An 18,142-nucleotide genomic window follows, 5' to 3' on the forward strand; every position below is an offset into this window, starting at 1 on the left:
TTGGTAAGTCCGTTATAGAAGATATACAGTATCACGTTCTTCTTAAGAGGGTGATCAGGCAAAGCATTCTGTAGCTGGATGAGCCTCCCCCAAGCTTGTGGGAGACTCTCTTCTTTGAGTTGAGCAAAGTTGTATATTTCCTGCAATGCAGCTTGCTTCTTATGGGCAGGGAAATATTTCTCGCAGAAGTAATAGACCATATCCTGGGGACTACTCACACAACCAGGAGCAAGAGAAGTGAACCAGGCTTTAGCGTCATCCTCTAGAGAGAAAGGAAACAACTTAAGGATATAGTAGTAGCGGATCTTCTGCTCACTAGTGAAAAGGGTGGCTATATCGTGTAGTTTGGTAAGATGGGCTACGACCGTCTCAGACTCATAACCGTGGAAAGGATCAGATTCGACTAGAGAGATTATCTCAAGGTCGACAGAGAATTCATAATCCTTATCGGTGATAAAGATAGGTGAAGTGGCAAACTTCGGGTCGTATTTCATCCTAGCTTTCAGAGATTTTTCCTTCCACTTGGGAAGTAATTTCTCAGCGTCATAGGCATCCTTACACGCAAGAAAATCCTCAGCTATCTCTCCCTTCATAACGTAACCCTCAGGTATATCAGGCAATTCATATCTAGGAGAGCTAGATCTAGCAGGAGCAAAAGCAGGTTCTATCTCAATAGTATCGGCAGTTTCAGAAGCATCACGAGCATTGGCAGTAACTCTACAATATGAGCATCAAGGAATACCCCTAGTGGCATATCAGGCAAAGTAGTATCTCTAGAAGTATCAAGCATAGCATCATCAGGCAAAATAGCATCTCTAGCATCATCACGCAAAGCAGTATCAAGCATAGCATCATCAGGCAAGGCAGTATCAAGCATAGCATCTCTAGCAGTATCAAGCATAGCATCTCTAGCAGTATCAGGCATAACATCTCTAGCATCATAAGCATCATCAAGCACAGGCGACATATCAAGATTTCTAGCAGGAGGTGGTGTCGCAAACTTACTCATAACTGAAGGTGAATCAAGTGCATAGCTACATGGCAGTTCCTTACCTCCCCTCGTAGTTGAGGGCAAAACTTTGGTTTTTGGATCTTTCAGATTCTTCATAGTGATCAGCAGATATAAATCTCAAGTGACTCAGAGAATATAGCAATCGCTTCCCCGGCAACGGCGCCAGAAAAATGCTGCTAGCAGTCCCCGGCAACGACACTAGATAAATGTTGTTGACGTGTTCCTGACTTGATGCCTCCACGGCAACGGAGTCAGAACTGCTCCCAGTTGCTCAACTATTAGCAATTGTCTTGCAATGGCCCACTAGCGCGTGGGTTCGCGGCAGTTTTCGAGGGTAGAGTATTCAACCCAAATTTGTTGGTTCGCCCGACAGGAAGTGAAAGGATACTCTCAAGTATTAGCAGCTGAATGTGTCTGATTCAACCACACCTGAAAGATTAGTATCTGCAAGCAAAGTATCAGTAGCAAAGTAGTATGATAGCAACGGTGTCAGAAACGATCTGTTGACGGCACACTATTCCTAACGGTTGTATCAATGGCACCAGAAGTTGCCCGTGGACGGGAAATATTCTTTCCCGGCAACGGCGAGCGAAAAAGTATTATAGCAGGTAGCAGCAGTGTAACGAGTGACAGCAATGGCAAGAAACAGTAGTAGCAAGTAACAGTAGTAGCAAGTAGTAGCAGAGCAAAGCAAGTAACAGCAACAACAAGTAACAGTAGCAGCAACAGTAGTAACAACAGCAGAGCAGAACAAGTAACAACAGAAGTAGTGGGACAAACTCGTAGGCAATGGTTCAGTGATTTGTTTGGATGACATTCATCATGCAACAGTTATAGCACGGAGAGATATGTGGCTAGCTCCCGTTCGTCAATGTAATGTAGGCATGCATTCCGTGTGTCGTCATACGTGCTTAGGGAAAAGAAATTGCATGACATCTATTGTCCATCCCTCCCGTGGCAGTGGGGTCCAAAAGGAAACTACAGGATATTAAGGTTCTCCTTTTAATAAAGAACCAGACCAATGCATTAGCACTTGGTGAACACATGAACTCCTCAAACTATGGTCATCACCGGGAGTGGTTCCGGTTATTGTCACTCCGGGGTTGCCGGGTCATAACACATAGTAGGTAACTACAACTTGCAAGATCGGATCTAAAACACACATATATTGGTGACAACATAATAATTTCAGATCTGAAATCATGGCACTCGGGCCCTAGTGACAAGCATTAAGCATGGCAAAGTAGTAGCAACATCAATCTCAGAACATAGTGGATACTAGGGATCAATCCCCGTCAAAACTAACTTGATTACATGATAGGTCTCATCCTACTCATCACCGCCCAGCGAGCCTACGAATAGATTACTCACGAATGATGAAGAGCTTCATGGAATTGGAGAGGGAAGAAGGTTGATGATGACGATGGCGACGATTTCCCCTCTCCGGAGCCCAAAACGGACTCCAGATCTGCCCTCCAGATGAAGAACGGGGTGTGGCGCTGCCTCCGTATCGCAAACGCGACGAAATCTTCTCTCTTGATTTTTTCTCGGACGAAAGTGAATTTATAGAGCTGAGTTTGGGGCCGGCAGAGCCAGGTGGGCCCCAAAAGCTTGGTAGCCGCCACCAGGGGGGCGGCGGCTACAGGGCTTGTGGCCCACTGGCCCATCCCCTCCGGTGGATCTTTGCGCAGGTATTTTTCATATTTTCAAGAAATATTCTCCGTAAATTTTCAGGACGTTCCGAGAACTTTCATTTCTGCACAAAAACAACACCATGGCAATTCTGCTGAAAACAGCGTCAGTTCAGGTTAGTTTCATTCAAAACATGCAAATTAGAGTCCAAAACAAGGGCAAAAGAGTTTGGAAAAGTAGATACGATGAAGACGTATCATTTCCACGGACGACGGCTAGGAGGAGGAGGGAGGAAATGTGCTTGATGTGCATGTATGAATTAGGTCGCCAACCATATCGATCAAGCGAGCACGATGGGCTCTTGTTATTTTGTTGTCGTGTCACCTGTCTAGAGGTATCATGCTTCTTTGGAATGGCATATTGGATCTCATATAAATTAAAAAATACATAAATATGTGTAGAAGTTGTATGGTTGCAACATAGGTTGGAATTCCCTCAAGGATTAGGTGTCGGTCTTAGTCGTGTGTAAACAAAGATTTTTTTCCTAAAGTTTGACTTATGAATAATTCATTTTGGAATTGCAAGTAAATAGATCATAGGAAAAAATTATATAGTCTTGACTTTCGAATCTTACAAACTAAACAAACTCTATAGAAAAACTACTAAGAAATGGGACGTACAAAATTCAGAAAAAATATATTTGAGCCAAAGATGCCTTAAAATATGGGAAAGTCTTACCTTCTGTCGGTCGATCGCTAGCGGGCGTCCGCCACCTTCGCATTCGTTGGATTAACTCTTGATTGCACGGTCATAAAAAACCCTTTTGTGTCTACGTTTTCTATAACTGACCTTTGTTTTCAGGAAGCGAGTTTACACCTAGCCTGGATTTTTTGCAGCAACCAAGACTCATGCAAGTGGAAGGGAGATGTTGGACTTTTTACAGCAGCGGAGGCTTGCGTGGTCTGGACTTTTTGTAATTAGCTTGGATTTTTTTCTTGTAACGGGATGGCATTTTTGCAACAAGCCTGGATTTTTTGCAGCATCGGTGATTTTTTTCTGACAACATCCTCCATGTTGCAAAAAAGATTCTCCAACATCACTAATGTTGCAAAACTTTCATCCGTTGATACCTTTGTTAAAAAAATCTACGACAATACCTTTGTTACAAAAAAAATCCGCAACACAACCTTTCTTGAAAAAAAAATCCGCAACACAACCTTTTTTGCACAAAACTTCTACAACACAATCTTTGTTATAAATGTTCCTGCAACAAAATCGTTGTTGCGGGAATTAATGAATGTGGTGAAGACAAATGGGACGTGACAGAAGATCGATCGGACCGTGCGTAAATCCAACGGCCATTGAGGTGGTGGACATATAGCATACTTCTACCTATGAACGCGTAGAAGTCCCCTTAAAACATCTTTGAAAGTACTTTTTTCTTCATTTGACGAAATTACACAAAAGACGAAGATCTAGGATCCAAATAAATGCCACATTATAGTACCATGTTTCTGTATTTTAATATCTTCACAATTCTATTACTAATCAAATATGCCCCTCAAACATCTAAGTTGTAAATGTGACTCCCCATACCATTTTTACACCGTGCCAAGCAATTCGACCCTTGTTTGTGATTGTATTAAGATTATTGCTCCCTCTATAAAAAAATATAAGAACGTTTAAATCATTAAAATAATGATCTAAACGTTTTTATATTTGTTTACGGAGGAAGTATCTCATAAAGTGAATCATCATTTTTCCTTGCAATTGTAAAGTGTGAAAATTCAGCAAGTATCTAACCCTACACACACACGCAATCAGTAGCACTAACAAATCCACCAGTTTCTCTCCAAAGAAAAGATAATGGCACCAGCACCAACAAATCCAAACACCAAAACCAGCTCCAGCTGAAAAGCATCACCCCCTTCCTCCTCCCCCAATCCCCAATCCCCTTCCGCCTCCCACCCACAACCCTAGCTCCCCCGAATCCATGGATCCCACCAAATCCAGCACCCCGCCGCCGCCCCCCGTCCTGGGCGCGCCCGTCGGCTACCCGCCTGGGGCGTACCCTCCTCCGCCGGGCGCCGCCCCGGCCCCCTACCCCCCGCAGCTGTACGCGCCGCCGGGCGCCGCCGCCGCCCAGCAGGCCGCGGCGCAGCAGCAGCAGCAGCTGCAGGTGTTCTGGGCGGAGCAGTACCGCGAGATCGAGGCCACCACCGACTTCAAGAACCACAACCTCCCGCTGGCCCGGATCAAGAAGATCATGAAGGCCGACGAGGACGTGCGCATGATCGCCGCCGAGGCCCCCGTCGTCTTCGCCCGCGCCTGCGAGATGTTCATCCTTGAGCTCACCCACCGCGGCTGGGCGCACGCCGAGGAGAACAAGCGCCGCACGCTCCAGAAGTCCGACATTGCGGCCGCCATCGCGCGCACCGAGGTCTTCGACTTCCTCGTGGACATCGTGCCCCGGGACGACGCAAAGGACGTCGAGGCGGCCGCCGCCGCGGCCATGGCCACGGCGGCGGCCGGCATCCCGCGCCCTGCCGCCGGCGTGCCCGCCACCGACCCGAGCATGGCGTACTACTATGTCCCCCAGCAGTAATGTATCATCCTAAACTTGCGCATTTCTAAGCCGAGAATGTGTTGTTCTGTGACTGTCCTTGATGCTGTTGTTGTCGCGGTGTAATAAGAAGATTTATGGGCCTCCCCTGAGCTTATGAATTCAGCTGTTTGGTTCTAGCATGTTTGTAGGATTGTTGTAATGGGGGAGGCCGTATGATTGCTGCGGTAGTGCATGATTAACTGGCCGCCTAGTGTAATCTGATGACCATTATGCAGTGCCTCTCATGGCTACTATGTATTTATGTTCTTCATTTTCGCCGTGCACTAGTTTTTTGTTGTTCTATGGCAGCGTTGTGCTGTGATTACTGCATATTAGGTTGCAAGGTTCTCCCAATGCTTTCAAGCAAGGCTTGTTGTAATTAAGCCTTGGAAGCAAAATGTGGAAACTACAGATAAACTGACTGTAATATTGGACTGACGTAGGTTCTTGCTTCATATTGGTGTGGTAATAAGATAGTGTGGATACAAGTATAGCTTCCTTCATTTTTTAAAGCTAGATTTACTTTTAAACATTCTTGCTTTAATAACCCAAAATGTTCTCTCATGTTTGTTTTCAAGCAAGATCTACTTCTGAACATTGAAATTCAAATGCAAGAATTATGTATAGCTTCTTAGATTTTTTTTGTTTTCTTATTTTTGCATCCTTTTGAGAATTCACTTGTTCAGCTCAACAGATGACCCAACATATGTATCATATCTTTGCGATATGTTTGCAATTCTAGCGGTACATCCTCAGGGCACTATTAGTGCAAATAACTGTTGGCTGCAATGGAGAAATTTATAATTGGAATTACATTCTGTATTTTCTTAGTTCAGAATCAAGTTCTGTAATGTAGTGTGTATCTCTTTGGCCTATGGACCACTGACTACTTCAGAAATAATCGAGCCATTTTCACCAAATTAGAGTAACATGTGTCCTATTCCGGCAAGTTTGTGAAATCTTGCTGTTACCCACTATACTAATATGATAAGTGTTACAATTATGCATAGTATGTGATCAACAGTTCTTCATCTTTTTTTTTTTTTCCTTTTTTTTGTTGAGAATTGCTGAGGCGTATCAAAAAGGTCATATGTTTAACGAGCAGCTTTACAGTCTATTTGCAATACTAGTTGTACATCCCTAGTAGGACACAAGTAATGCGAATAACTGGAGGCTACAAGGGAGAAATTTACAACTGGATATACTCCCTCCGTTCCTAAATATAAGTCTCTTTAGAGATTCCACTAGAGGACTATGGGGGTGTTTGGTTGGGCTTTCAGCCAGCTTCCGGCTTCCAGCTTCGAAGCCAAAAGCTCCTATTTAGGGGCTTCCAGCTGCAGCTGTGGCTTTCGGCTGCGGCTGTGACAAGGCCGAAAGCCACACCTGCAACCGGAAGCCCCTAAATAGGAGCTTTTGGCTTAGAAGCCGGTAGACGGAAGCTGGCTGGAAGCCCAACCAAACACCCTTTATATACTGAGCAATATGAGTGAATCTACAATTTAATGTATATCTATATACATCCGTATGTTGTTTTCTAATGGAAACTCTTAAAAGACTTATATTTAGGAACGGAGGGAGTAATAGATTTCTGAGTTCCAAATTTATAACTGGAGTAGTAGTAGTTGTGTGGACTTTTTGTGGCCTATGGACCACTACTTTGGTATTGCTCCATTTCAGTAAATTGGAGGAGTAGCATGAGTCCTCTTCCACCAAATCTGTGCAAGCTTGTGGTTGCCTATATAACATGACTAGTAGTACTTCCTCCGTCCAGAATTAGATGTGAGTGATAGATATATCTGTAGCGACAACTAATTTCGGATGGAGGGAGTATTATTTATAACAGTGCACGGGCAGTAGATGTTTTGGATATTTGAATATGGATACATAAGGACTGAAATGGATGAACAAACACACTAAAACATTTCTATATACATCTGATTCAAAAAATAAATCGTATATTTGTGAACAGAGGGAGTAGCATTTTTAAACTGTATTATTTGGAACACTTGCCACAATGCTCTAGCTATGTTCAGTTCGGTCCTCCAGCCGGGGTTGTTTTCAGTCCGGATGTGTTTGGTTCCTCGCAATGATTTTGTCGCGCTTGCGCTTGTGGTCTGATAGAGCCTAGCTGAGTTCATGCAGCCTCTGAATCATGTTCTACAGTTTGTTTGGTGGAACACAAGCACAACCTTCGATTGCAAGTCTGTGTTCCTCCAGATGCACCGTGTTGTTGTTTGGTTCCGTGCAAGACATGTCGCTGTGATAACCTTTGCTTTGAGTGGTGATGTTACAGACATAGACAGTCATAAGCATAACATAGTGTCAACACAACAAAGAACATGGATTAAACCATATTGAACAACTATACGCATAATAGTGGCGCACACGGTCATACACATTAACAACATTCATACAAGTTCAGGAACCACACACTAACGAAGTGATTATAAAGCACCCACTCATCGACCATGGCAAGTACTTGCTCGTGGTGCCGCACTTGATAACCTTCTCTTCAAAACTTCGAAGGAGAGATCGAAAACGGTGACCTTGAAAGCATAATGTGTGACGACCTTGAAGGTTATGAAATACTCGATCTGCAGTTGGTGTGCTATAGCAAAGGTGGGCCACCCTTAATCCATGGCAACCCTCCATACATGAATCTTTCTAGGAATATATTTATTGTGTCAACTTTTTTAAAACACATACTTCAGTTTTAGTATACACTAGGAACCTTTTTCTATACACATGTATAATATTTTCCAAATACGTGATTAACATTTTTTCTAAATATCTATTTTTCATGTCAATTCTTTTGTACACGTTGCACCTTTCTGTATAGATTCAACCCATTTCTGTACACATGTTTAACATTTTAAAAATACATGATTAAATATTTAAAGAAGTATATTTTTTTATGTTTACTTTCTTGCATGCACATTCTATATTTTTGTATACACCAAGAAAAATAATCATACACGTGTACCATTTTTTTAATATATGATATTTTTCATATATATGTTTTTTTATGTCTACTGTTTTTTTCATATAAGACATTGTACATTTTTTGTGTACACCAAAAACATTTTTATACACTCGTACCAAGTTTTGAAATACATGATTAACATTTATATGTTTTCATGTATATATTTTTCTTACACAATGTACATTTTTTGTATACATCAGAAATATTTCCCAGTTTTCAAATGCATGGTATTTTTTTTAATATTGTATGTAAAGTGATTTTGTTAATAGATATACTTAAACTATTCAAAGTATAAGCAAAAGTATAAAATTGAAGTAAAAATGTGGTGAACACCGAGAGAGGAAATGACTGCTCAAAACTTTTAGTGCCAGATAGGTCAAACTATTATAGCAGTTGCTTTGACGCGAGGTTACGCTACACCTCACTATAAGCAAGACATAGTCGCGCCCGTCGGGGATTGGAATAGTATATAGAGAGGGGGGGTGGATGTTAGGCAAGCTCCATACGGCCCAAATTCACATTTCTGGCAAACCCAAAATCTCTGTATTGAAGAAGTTACAAAAATCCCAACAACTCCTCTCTTTTTGTAAAAGAGAAAACAACTCCCCTTTCACTAGTAAAATATTGTTGATTACCACCAACTTGTACATCTTGTTTTATTGTCATCGTTAATTGTGTTGTATAATTAAGATAAGGTTGTCTTATCAACCACTTTACACCCCGTCCAAAAAAACTAATTATTGAAAAAGATTTTTCGGATACTGGGTATTAATGGAAAGTTTCTTGCTCATCTTCACTCCATTCTTTAGAATTGTTTCAACCCGCCTATGTGGCACTATGAATTTATAAGGAGTAGGGGTGGTTGTCATATTACCACAACACAAAGCTTAGTTCCCATATCGCCACGAAAACTTCAAATGCAAGTAAATTTATGATTATGTACATTCTTGCTTTATTTTCGGGACTCGCTTACGTAAGGCCTCTTTGCATTTTATTTTGGACAAGTTGATTTTCTAGGCGATTCGATTAAGATCAACGTTTGATCAATGTTGGTCCTTCCTTCTTGCCATTAGGACATAGAAAATGCTTCATTAGGGTTTCATGTCTCTTACGATTATGGGGGCAATGCACCTCTAACTGTCGTCGTCGCCGGTTCCTTGTCTGGAGGCTGATGTTAATGTTGTCGTATGTGCCCTTCGGGTGCATTACAGTTATGTTGCGGCCTCCCCCCCCCCTACCATCGGGCTGCCATGGACATGGCGGTTCGCCGTCAATTTGATGTGCAAGCCATCACAAGAGAGTTTGGATGACGGTCATTGTCGGGAGTTCGTGATTAATGCAACCCTAATCCCTTCCTCCAAGGCAAGCCCATCAAATCTCTACTATTTAGCAATCCCGAAGGAGGCCACGAAGGAACACCAAAAAACAGGCGACCCACCAGATCAAACCCAATCGCATGTTATCATGTAACTATCACCCTACTACCGCGAGGGGCAAATTTCGGTAGTAGAAACTTGCACATCCTATGAACACAATTAGCAGTAGAAGAGGAAGCAATACTTCCGCTTGCTACTACCGTGCTACTGTTGTGAGTGTTGTGACGACAACAGAAACTTCAATAAAACCTAAAACGTAAGCGGAAGTGCACACGGTCAGTGGCGATTCTACTAGGCATGCTTCAACGGGCTCAAACTTGCCCTCTGAAATTGAAAAACAAAAATTTACTACTAGTTCCAAGCCCATCTCAGCCCAATGTCTAGTGTCTAGCCTGTTGTTTACTCGTTCCAACCCTTGTACTGAGAAGTTGAGCTTGCCCTTCATTTTCATCCAAGATTCGCCACTGCACGCGGTTGTAGGTAGCAAAAATAGCGCGCAAGCGATACTACCGTGCTATTGCCGCTAGTGTGGTAGGAGGGCAACAGAAACATACACACGGTTTCTGCGCAGACGGTAGTGGCCCGCAGTAGCTCACAATGGAAGTACAACCCAAGCGGTACTACCGCCTATGTGTAGCAAAAGTGCGTGAAGCACAACAATTGGATCCTCCAAGTTTCGGGAAGGGTATTTGGGTGCATATGAGTTTGTGTACGTGTTGATTCCACATAAACCATTTTAAAGCGGACCACCTCTTAATAGTATGGATTACCTATGACTCAGATCGACTCAAAAGAAACACCGGAAAATCGTCTTTCTCTTTCTTCCGACGAGGGGAATAAAACCGTCTTGTGCCATATGAGAGAATATTTGAAATGCTTAATGCACATGGCTAGTCCACAAATAACATTGTCATCAATCATCAAAACCATTAGAGAGATATGCCCTAACAACCAGTCTCCACCACCTGATCAAGAACCAAAGATCGATCCACCTTCTTCATTCTCTACTCTCATTCCTCCCCTTGTACTAATACTAAAAAGCTAAAAGAAAAATGAAATGAAAGTATTCCATGGAAGAATGAATTGGTGACATCGGTATTGCCCTTTAAGAAGAAAGAAAATAAATAACTAGAACAAACAATCAAAAATTTGCACAAATTTTACACAAAATATGCATTATATTAGAATATTCAAGAATAAACATATAATAGTAGATTTTTTGCAAAAATAAATCACAAGTAGTAATGAATCAGTAGCACTCGTATTACCTATAAGGAAGAAGAAAAATGAAATGAAAGTGAAATAATCAAGATAATTAAGTTGTTTAAGGAAGAATGAATTAGTGGCATTGACACTACCCTGTAAAAGGAAAGAATCCGAAATAAAAACTAAAACAAAACAAAAAATGAATTAGTGGCATTGGCATAACCCTTTAAGAAGATAAATTATAAAAAGTCAAACAATGACAAAAATTGCAAATAATATACACAAAAGTTGTACTTTTTGGTAATATGAAAGAATAAGCATATGATACTGTAATTCTCACAAAAAGGAAATTCATAAGAAGGAATGAATTAGTGGTTTTGGCATTACCATAAAGGTTTTGGCATTACCATAAAAATAATTAAAAATATCATAATAAAAAAAGAATTAAAACATTGAAGTTTTATAAGAAAAAAGGAATTTGTGGCATTGGGATTACCCTTCAACAATAAATACAATACAATAATATAAATCAAAATAATGGGGTTTTATAAGAAAAATGAATTGGTGGCATCGGTATTAACTTTTAAGAAGAAAGAAAATAAAAAGTAAATCAAAGATTTGACAATATTTGCACACGACATACACAAAAGTTGGGCACTACAAAATGCAAGAATAAGCATATAATAGTCATTTTTTTGCAAAAAGTTTACTACGAATGAATGAATTAGTGGCATTCGTATTATCCTAATAGAAGAAAGAAATGAAATAATAACTAAGTCAAAATCAAAATGATGAAGTTTTATAAGGAACAATAAACTAGTGCCATTTTTTGCGGGGTAAAGGGAGTTTATTACTTAGGTAAAGAGTTACAATCAAGAGGCCACAGGTCCTTAATACAAGGTGGCACCGAGCCCAGCCAAACAGCAGTGGCACGCTCGGTACGACTATACTTGGCCAACTGATCCGCTACTCTATTCTGAAGTCTATTAATTTTTTGAGGAACAAACTCCCTATTACCTAAAAGAAACTTAATCTCCAAGACTATATGTCCATATGCCGAGCGAAGGAGGGTGCCATTAGTCAAGCATGATATCGCCTCCGATGAATCCGACTGCACCACCACCAGGAGATGGGAATGTTGAATAGCAAGGGCCATGCCTTGCATTATCGCATGTAGCTCTGCCTCAAGCGGGTCATTGCAATGGAAAATGAATTGATAGGCCGCCATGAGGATCTCACCCTTGTCGTCTCTGAGGACCATCCCGATTGCAGCCGAGCCATCCTCCTTGTGAAAAGAGCCATCCACAGACAGTGCAACACTCCCCTGGTTCGGCGCCGGCCAGGGTACTTCAGGTGGTTTTGGAGCATGGTAGGGTTTAAGAGCAGCAGAAAGAGACATTTTGCCCTTGATGGTGTCCTCTGACGAGAAGCACCCCGCAAGCAATATGGACTTGTAGTAGCTGTCCAGATACTCTACCGTGGCCGGCACTAGTGGAACATCTTTCCCATGAGATAGCTCGTTACGAAGGTGCCAGATCCTCCAAATCAGCATGAGGAGCATATCCCTGACCTGCGCTGTGCATTTCGCCAGAAGAGACGTGAGCCATTCCTTCCCATCAAATATTAGAAGCTCGTCACCTCGGATCGGCCACCGACGCCTCATGTCCACCCACAGGATTCTCGCATGGGTACAAACGACCAGAGCATGGAATGAGTCTTCCTCCTCCACCGCACAGAGCTGGCAGGTGGAACTGGTCGGTATGTGTCTGCTAACTTTGCATTTCTGGGTGGCCAACGTCCCTTTGATGCATCTCCATGCGTGGATCTTCATTTTCTGGGGTACCGCAGCCTTCCAAACAAGATTCCAAGCTGACCGGTTCCCATCAGGGGTGGTAATAGACGCACCATTAGCAACAGCAGTATTCAGATCGCGCATGGCGAGTTTGTATGCACTTCTCACCGTAAAACAACCACTCTTCTCAGGGTACCAGGACAAGAAGTCATCCCTCTGGCGCGGCGATGTAAGTATCTTCAGGATGAGGTCAACGTCAATGGGCCAGAAGAACTTGCCAAGCCGATCCAGTCTCCACGCGCCATTGCCATCCAGGAAGTCCGACACCCAGTTGAATCGGCAATTTCCTTTGGGGGATATAGGGCGGAAGGAGTGCGGTCGAGGGAGCCATGGGTCACGCCACGTGCGGATCTTCGTGCCAGCGCCCACGCGCCATATGACTCCCTTCTTCAGCAACTCAAGACCGTGCAGAATTCCTTTCCAAACTTCAGAGCCGGTGCCTGGGAACACAGTGTCCAGAAGTTGGCCTGAGGGGTAGTATTTTGCTTTGATCAAACGCGCACATAAACTGTCAGGTCTGTCCAATAATATCCAGGCTTTCTTAGCCAGCAGTGCCTAGTTGAACGCCCTCATGTCTCTAAAACCCAAGCCCCCCATGGATTTTGGTAGTCTTAGCTTTTCCCAACTCATCCATGCCATCTTCTTTTTTCCATTCTCGACCTCCCCCCAGTATTGTTGAATCATCCGTGTGATATCATCACAGACGGAGGCAGGGAGTCTAAATATGCTCATGACATATGCAGGGATAGCCTGTGCCATAGCTTTGATCAGGATCTCCTTGCTCCCAGAAGACATGTATTGCTCACTCCAGTCAACAAGGATTTTCCTCAAACGCTCCTGGGTAAATTCAAAGTTCCCCTTATGCATCCGCCCCTCGGGCACAGGTAAGCCCAAGTACTTGGATTCGAAGGCCTCCTGTGAGATATCCAGGGTAAGTTTTAACTCTTGAATCACCTGGGCTGAGCATTGGCTCGAGAACAGAATGGAACACTTCGACGGGTTAATAAGTTGTCCAGTCGCCGCCGCAAACGTGTTCAACACTCCTTTCACCAGCAGTGCCTGTTGTTGCGAGGCTTGGAAGAACAAGAGCGAGTCATCAGCAAAGAGGAGATGTGTGATCTCCGGTGCACCTCTGCAAATTGTAATTCCTTGGAGCGCGTCCTCCCTTGCAGCCTTGTTCAACAATGCAGACAGAGCATCAGCAACAAATAAGAAGAGGAAGGGAGACAACGGATCACCTTGGCGGAGTCCCCTCGAAGGAGAGAAGGCCTCCATTAATTTTCCATTAAATTTCACCGAGTACTTGACCGAAGACACACATGCCATAACACGGGAAATCCATAGCTCTGGAAAACCCCACTTAACCAGGGCTTTCTCCAAAAAGGACCAATCCACCCGGTCATAGGCTTTAGATAAATCTAGCTTGTAAGCACATAGGTCGACTGCATTATTATTCAAAGACTGAATGTGATGGAGGCACTCGAATGCAATTATGGAGTTGTCAGTAATCAGCCGCCCCGGAATGAAGGCACTTTGGTTCTCTGAGATAAGCTCTGTCAAGACAGGCCGAAGTCTATTCACCATACACTTCGAGACAATCTTGTAAATAACATTGCACAAGCTGATTGGCCGAAAATCTTTTAGGTCCTTAGGATGAGGTACCTTAGGGATTAGCACAATAGCTGTGTCATTAACGCCTTCAGGCATAATACCAGACACAAAAAACTCACGGACTGCAGTAGTGATCTCCGCTTTAAGCAATGCCCAATTACGTTGAAAGAACCTTGTTGGTAGCCCGTCACAACCTAGGGCTTTGAGAGGACCGATCTGGAACAGGGCGTTGGAAATTTCCTCATCAGAGTACGGCTTGCATAACGAATCATTCATCTCAGCATTGACCTTTGGAGCTATACAGTCAAGGACCTCATCCGGCGAGAGGGTTGGGTCCTTAGTGAAGATCTCTTTGAAGTAGGAATTAGCCATCCTTTCCATCTCAGTTGGGACGTTACACCAGGTCCCGTCCTGCTTCTGTAAGCGTTGAATAAGGTTCTTTCGGGGCCGCCATACAGCTCTGCGGTGCAAATATTTGGTGTTGCGTTCCCCCTCCTTCAACCAAGTGATTCGTGACCTTTGAAGCCAAAGCATTTCCTCCCTATACAATAGCTCATCCAGTTGGTTCATCTTGGATCGTATCTCAGTACGGTCCGAGCCCAGTCTCTGCAGCTCCTCCGGTTGCGAACGGAGCTTTTCAATTTCCTTCAACACATTTCCAAATTTTACCTTGCTCCATTCCTTCATATCCTTCAGGGTTTCCTGCAGCGATCGGGCTACCGAACCCAGGCCTCCCATAGGCTTCCTTTTGGCCCAAGCACCGGCGATCACATCCGGTAAGGATGGGTCTCGCTCCCACATAATTTCATAACGTGGACATGGCGCCCGCCTCCGCTGGTCCTGCGACCCCTACATCATAACCACCACAGGGCAATGATCAGAGCATGAGGTGGCCAAGTGGCGGGCTTTTGCAAACGGGAACAAATCCTTCCAAGCTTCATCTGCACAAGCGCGGTCCAAGCGAACCTGTACATTACGGGGGGGGGGGGGGGGGTCCTGACCATTGTTGTAAGTGTACGGAATGCCAGAGAAGCCAAGGTCTCCCAGCTCACAGACCTCCAGGCAATCCCTAAATGCCACCATTTGTGATTCTGATCGCATGGACGTCGAGAGATGCTCGTGCTGCCATAGGGCCTCGTTGAAGTCACCACAGACCATCCACGACAGACTTGAGGATGCCCTGAGTCTGCACAGGTGCTCCCACATGCGATAACGATTCTCCACTCTAGGTTCACCATATACAAACGTAGCCCGCCAAGATGAACCTGAGCCAGCATCAACCACATTAACGTCAATAAAGCGATTACATGAGTCTAGGACAGTCACAGAGAGAGACTCATCCCAGAATAGTGCCAAGCCACCACTTCTACCATCACTATCCACTCCATGAAAACCTTTCACACCAAGTCTCCAACGCAGCTTTTCAATTTTACCTGGGAGTTGCCTAGTTTCACACAGGAAAATAAGCTTGGGTTATTGGCTTTTGAGAGGGCCAAAACCTCACGAACTGTCCGGCGGTCCCCCCCCCCCGGCAGTTCCAGAAGAGGGTATTCATTGTGTCCGGTGGTCTCCCTCCCGGGAAGCCGCCGATACATCATTTGTGTCGTGGTTCAAACTGAGTTTAACACGTTTGCTGCTAGAAGTACTGCTAGACGGCGACGCCTTCTCCTCCACCTCCGGGTCATTGCCATCAGTGATAGCCAGGATCACTTTCGAGTTCCTAGCGGTATCGAGAATCTGATCACCGGCATCCATATTGAGCCTCTTCCTGGCGTCTTTATCAACCTCCATGCTCACCCCCTGATATTTCACCGGGCTCGAGGCCGTATCCAGGATCTCGGGGTCCACTTCTGAAAGTGCAGTCATGCCCTTAATCATGTTTTGGTGTTGCTGACAACACACATATAGATAATTAATCACTAACCCTTTTTAAGCTACTGTGAATGATCATGTGTTGATAAGGACAACCTCATGTGCTAACAAGGACAAGATCAAGATAAGCATTCCTGAATCAAGATAAGCATTCCTGAGCACTACATGCTTGATCCTTGTGGATGTTCACATGGTGGACAAATGAAGATAAATATATAAGCTAGGCTTTCCACATTGTGTATGGGAGAGCTACTTGAAGACTTCATCATGTATTGCTTTCAACATTGAGCCAAGAAGAAACAACAACATCAAGCTCAAGTGAAAGGGCTAACTCAAGGTATCAGTTACTTTAATGTTAGCGGTGCGGAGTGATGATCAGCGAATAAAAGTACACACTCAAGATGGATCATCGGTATCCCTTTTACAATTCTTAACTCTTTAGGGATCCTGCACTATTAAGAGGGGATCACAGGTTTTTGTGATCAACTTGCTCAAACTAGATATTCACTATCCTACTCAATACCACATATTCTCTACTCTGCTCCTATCTCAGAACAGGTCTATTGCCTTGGACTTCCGGCTCCCTCCGGACGCCCGTGGGCCGGACGACCGGCAGGCTTCGGAAATCCGGAGCCCTCCACCAGAAGAAATTGAGTTCTATAACTCGGATTTCCGGCTCCCTCCGGACATCCGAGCGCCGGACGTCCGACCAGCTTCGGAAATCCGGACCCCTGCACCATAACAACATAAGCTCTATAACTCGGATTTCCGGCTCCCTCCGGACGTCCGAGGCCCGGACGTCCGTCCCCTTTCGGAAATCCGGAACCTCCCAACAGAAGAAGTTGAGTCGAATAACTCGGAGTTCCGGTCTTCTCCGGACGTACGGTCGCTGTTCATTTCACAGGGGTTCCAGTCATATCTACAGCCCTCGGACATACGACCCCTGTCGGATGTCCGACCCCTCGCGGACACCCGGACTTCCGGCAACTGTCGGACGTCCGGACCCTGTGTGACTTAAAGTGTCCCCAACGGCTGTTTTACACTCCCCACTATATATACCCCTCTCCCACTTCGTGAGAGTGTGCCCAACACAGCCACATCCTCATAAGAACACATTTCCACCTCACACACATTTGCTCACATCAAATCTTAGATCCCAAGAGCATTTGTGAGCCCATTTGAGAGTTGTTCCAATCAAAAGATAGATCGTCTCCCTCTCCTTCTCTCAACCCAAGCTATTTGAGATTTGAGCAAGTTTTGAGCATTTCCCGTGATCTTGTTACTCTTGGAGGTTGGAGACTCCTAGGCGGTAGGAGTTCTTCGGAGAGGAATCAATCCGTGTGATTACCCCCGGAAAAGTTTGTGAGGGTTTGGAAGCCACCTCAAAGGCTTACCACTAGTGGTTGAGAAACGCCTTCGTGGTGTTATCTCAAAGGGAGAATAGGGTGAGCCTTCGTGGCGTTGGTGTGCCTTCGTGGTAACATCCACCTCTCTAACGGTGACTAGCTTCCCTCCAAGGAAGTGAACATCGGGATACATCTTCGTCTCAGTGACCTTGGTTATCCTTAACCCTAACTCCTTACTTGTGGTTTACTTGTGTTACTTGAGCATACATACATTGCATATTGTTTGTGCTCATTATATTGTGTTGGCTATTTCTTGTACAAGATTAATCATTCAAGCATACCTTCTATATCCACACGTTCATACTTGCAGCTTTTGATATATCGTGTGATATAGTGTGATCTAGTATCTTGTGTTGTTCACCTACTTGTCGTGTGATATAGCTCAAGTAAGTTTGTGTAACTTACTTGGGCTTGTTAGTAACTGTATTGTGTCCATCTTGGTAGATCGTGTTGTTGATACACGTTGCAGTGCCTAGTGCATTTAGGATTTGTGCTTGACAAGTACCCTCTTAGTTTATTTCCGCATTAGTTTCAAGCCAAATCCGAAGAAGTTTTTAAATAGCCTATTCACCCCCCCTCTAGGCGTC

The 18,142-nt window shown here is 44.0% G+C and overlaps 1 protein-coding gene across 2 annotated transcripts; it reads left to right on the forward strand.

Annotated features, from left to right (window-relative positions):
- Positions 1 to 4,527: 4,527 nt before the first annotated feature.
- On the forward strand, positions 4,528 to 5,524 carry LOC123399206 (nuclear transcription factor Y subunit C-6-like). Of its 2 annotated transcripts, XM_045093637.1 has the most exons (2): positions 4,530 to 5,141; positions 5,190 to 5,524. In XM_045093637.1, the coding sequence occupies exons 1-2, from the start codon at positions 4,638 to 4,640 to the stop codon at positions 5,247 to 5,249; spliced, it is 564 nt and encodes a 187-aa protein (XP_044949572.1). In that variant the 5' UTR covers positions 4,530 to 4,637; the 3' UTR covers positions 5,250 to 5,524. The 2 variants fall into 2 exon arrangements, with proteins under 2 accessions (XP_044949571.1, XP_044949572.1); XM_045093636.1 differs by having other exon boundaries at positions 4,528 to 5,524.
- The last annotated feature ends 12,618 nt before the right edge of the window (positions 5,525 to 18,142 follow it).

This window comes from Hordeum vulgare, chromosome 5H (assembly GCF_904849725.1).
Source record: "Hordeum vulgare subsp. vulgare chromosome 5H, MorexV3_pseudomolecules_assembly, whole genome shotgun sequence".
Lineage (NCBI taxonomy): Eukaryota > Viridiplantae > Streptophyta > Magnoliopsida > Poales > Poaceae > Hordeum > Hordeum vulgare.

Excerpts from the sequence above, each read along its gene's own strand:
- LOC123399206 (XM_045093636.1), top strand. The coding sequence starts at position 4,638 with ATGGATCCCACCAAATCCAGCACCCCGCCGCCGCCCCCCGTCCTGGGC.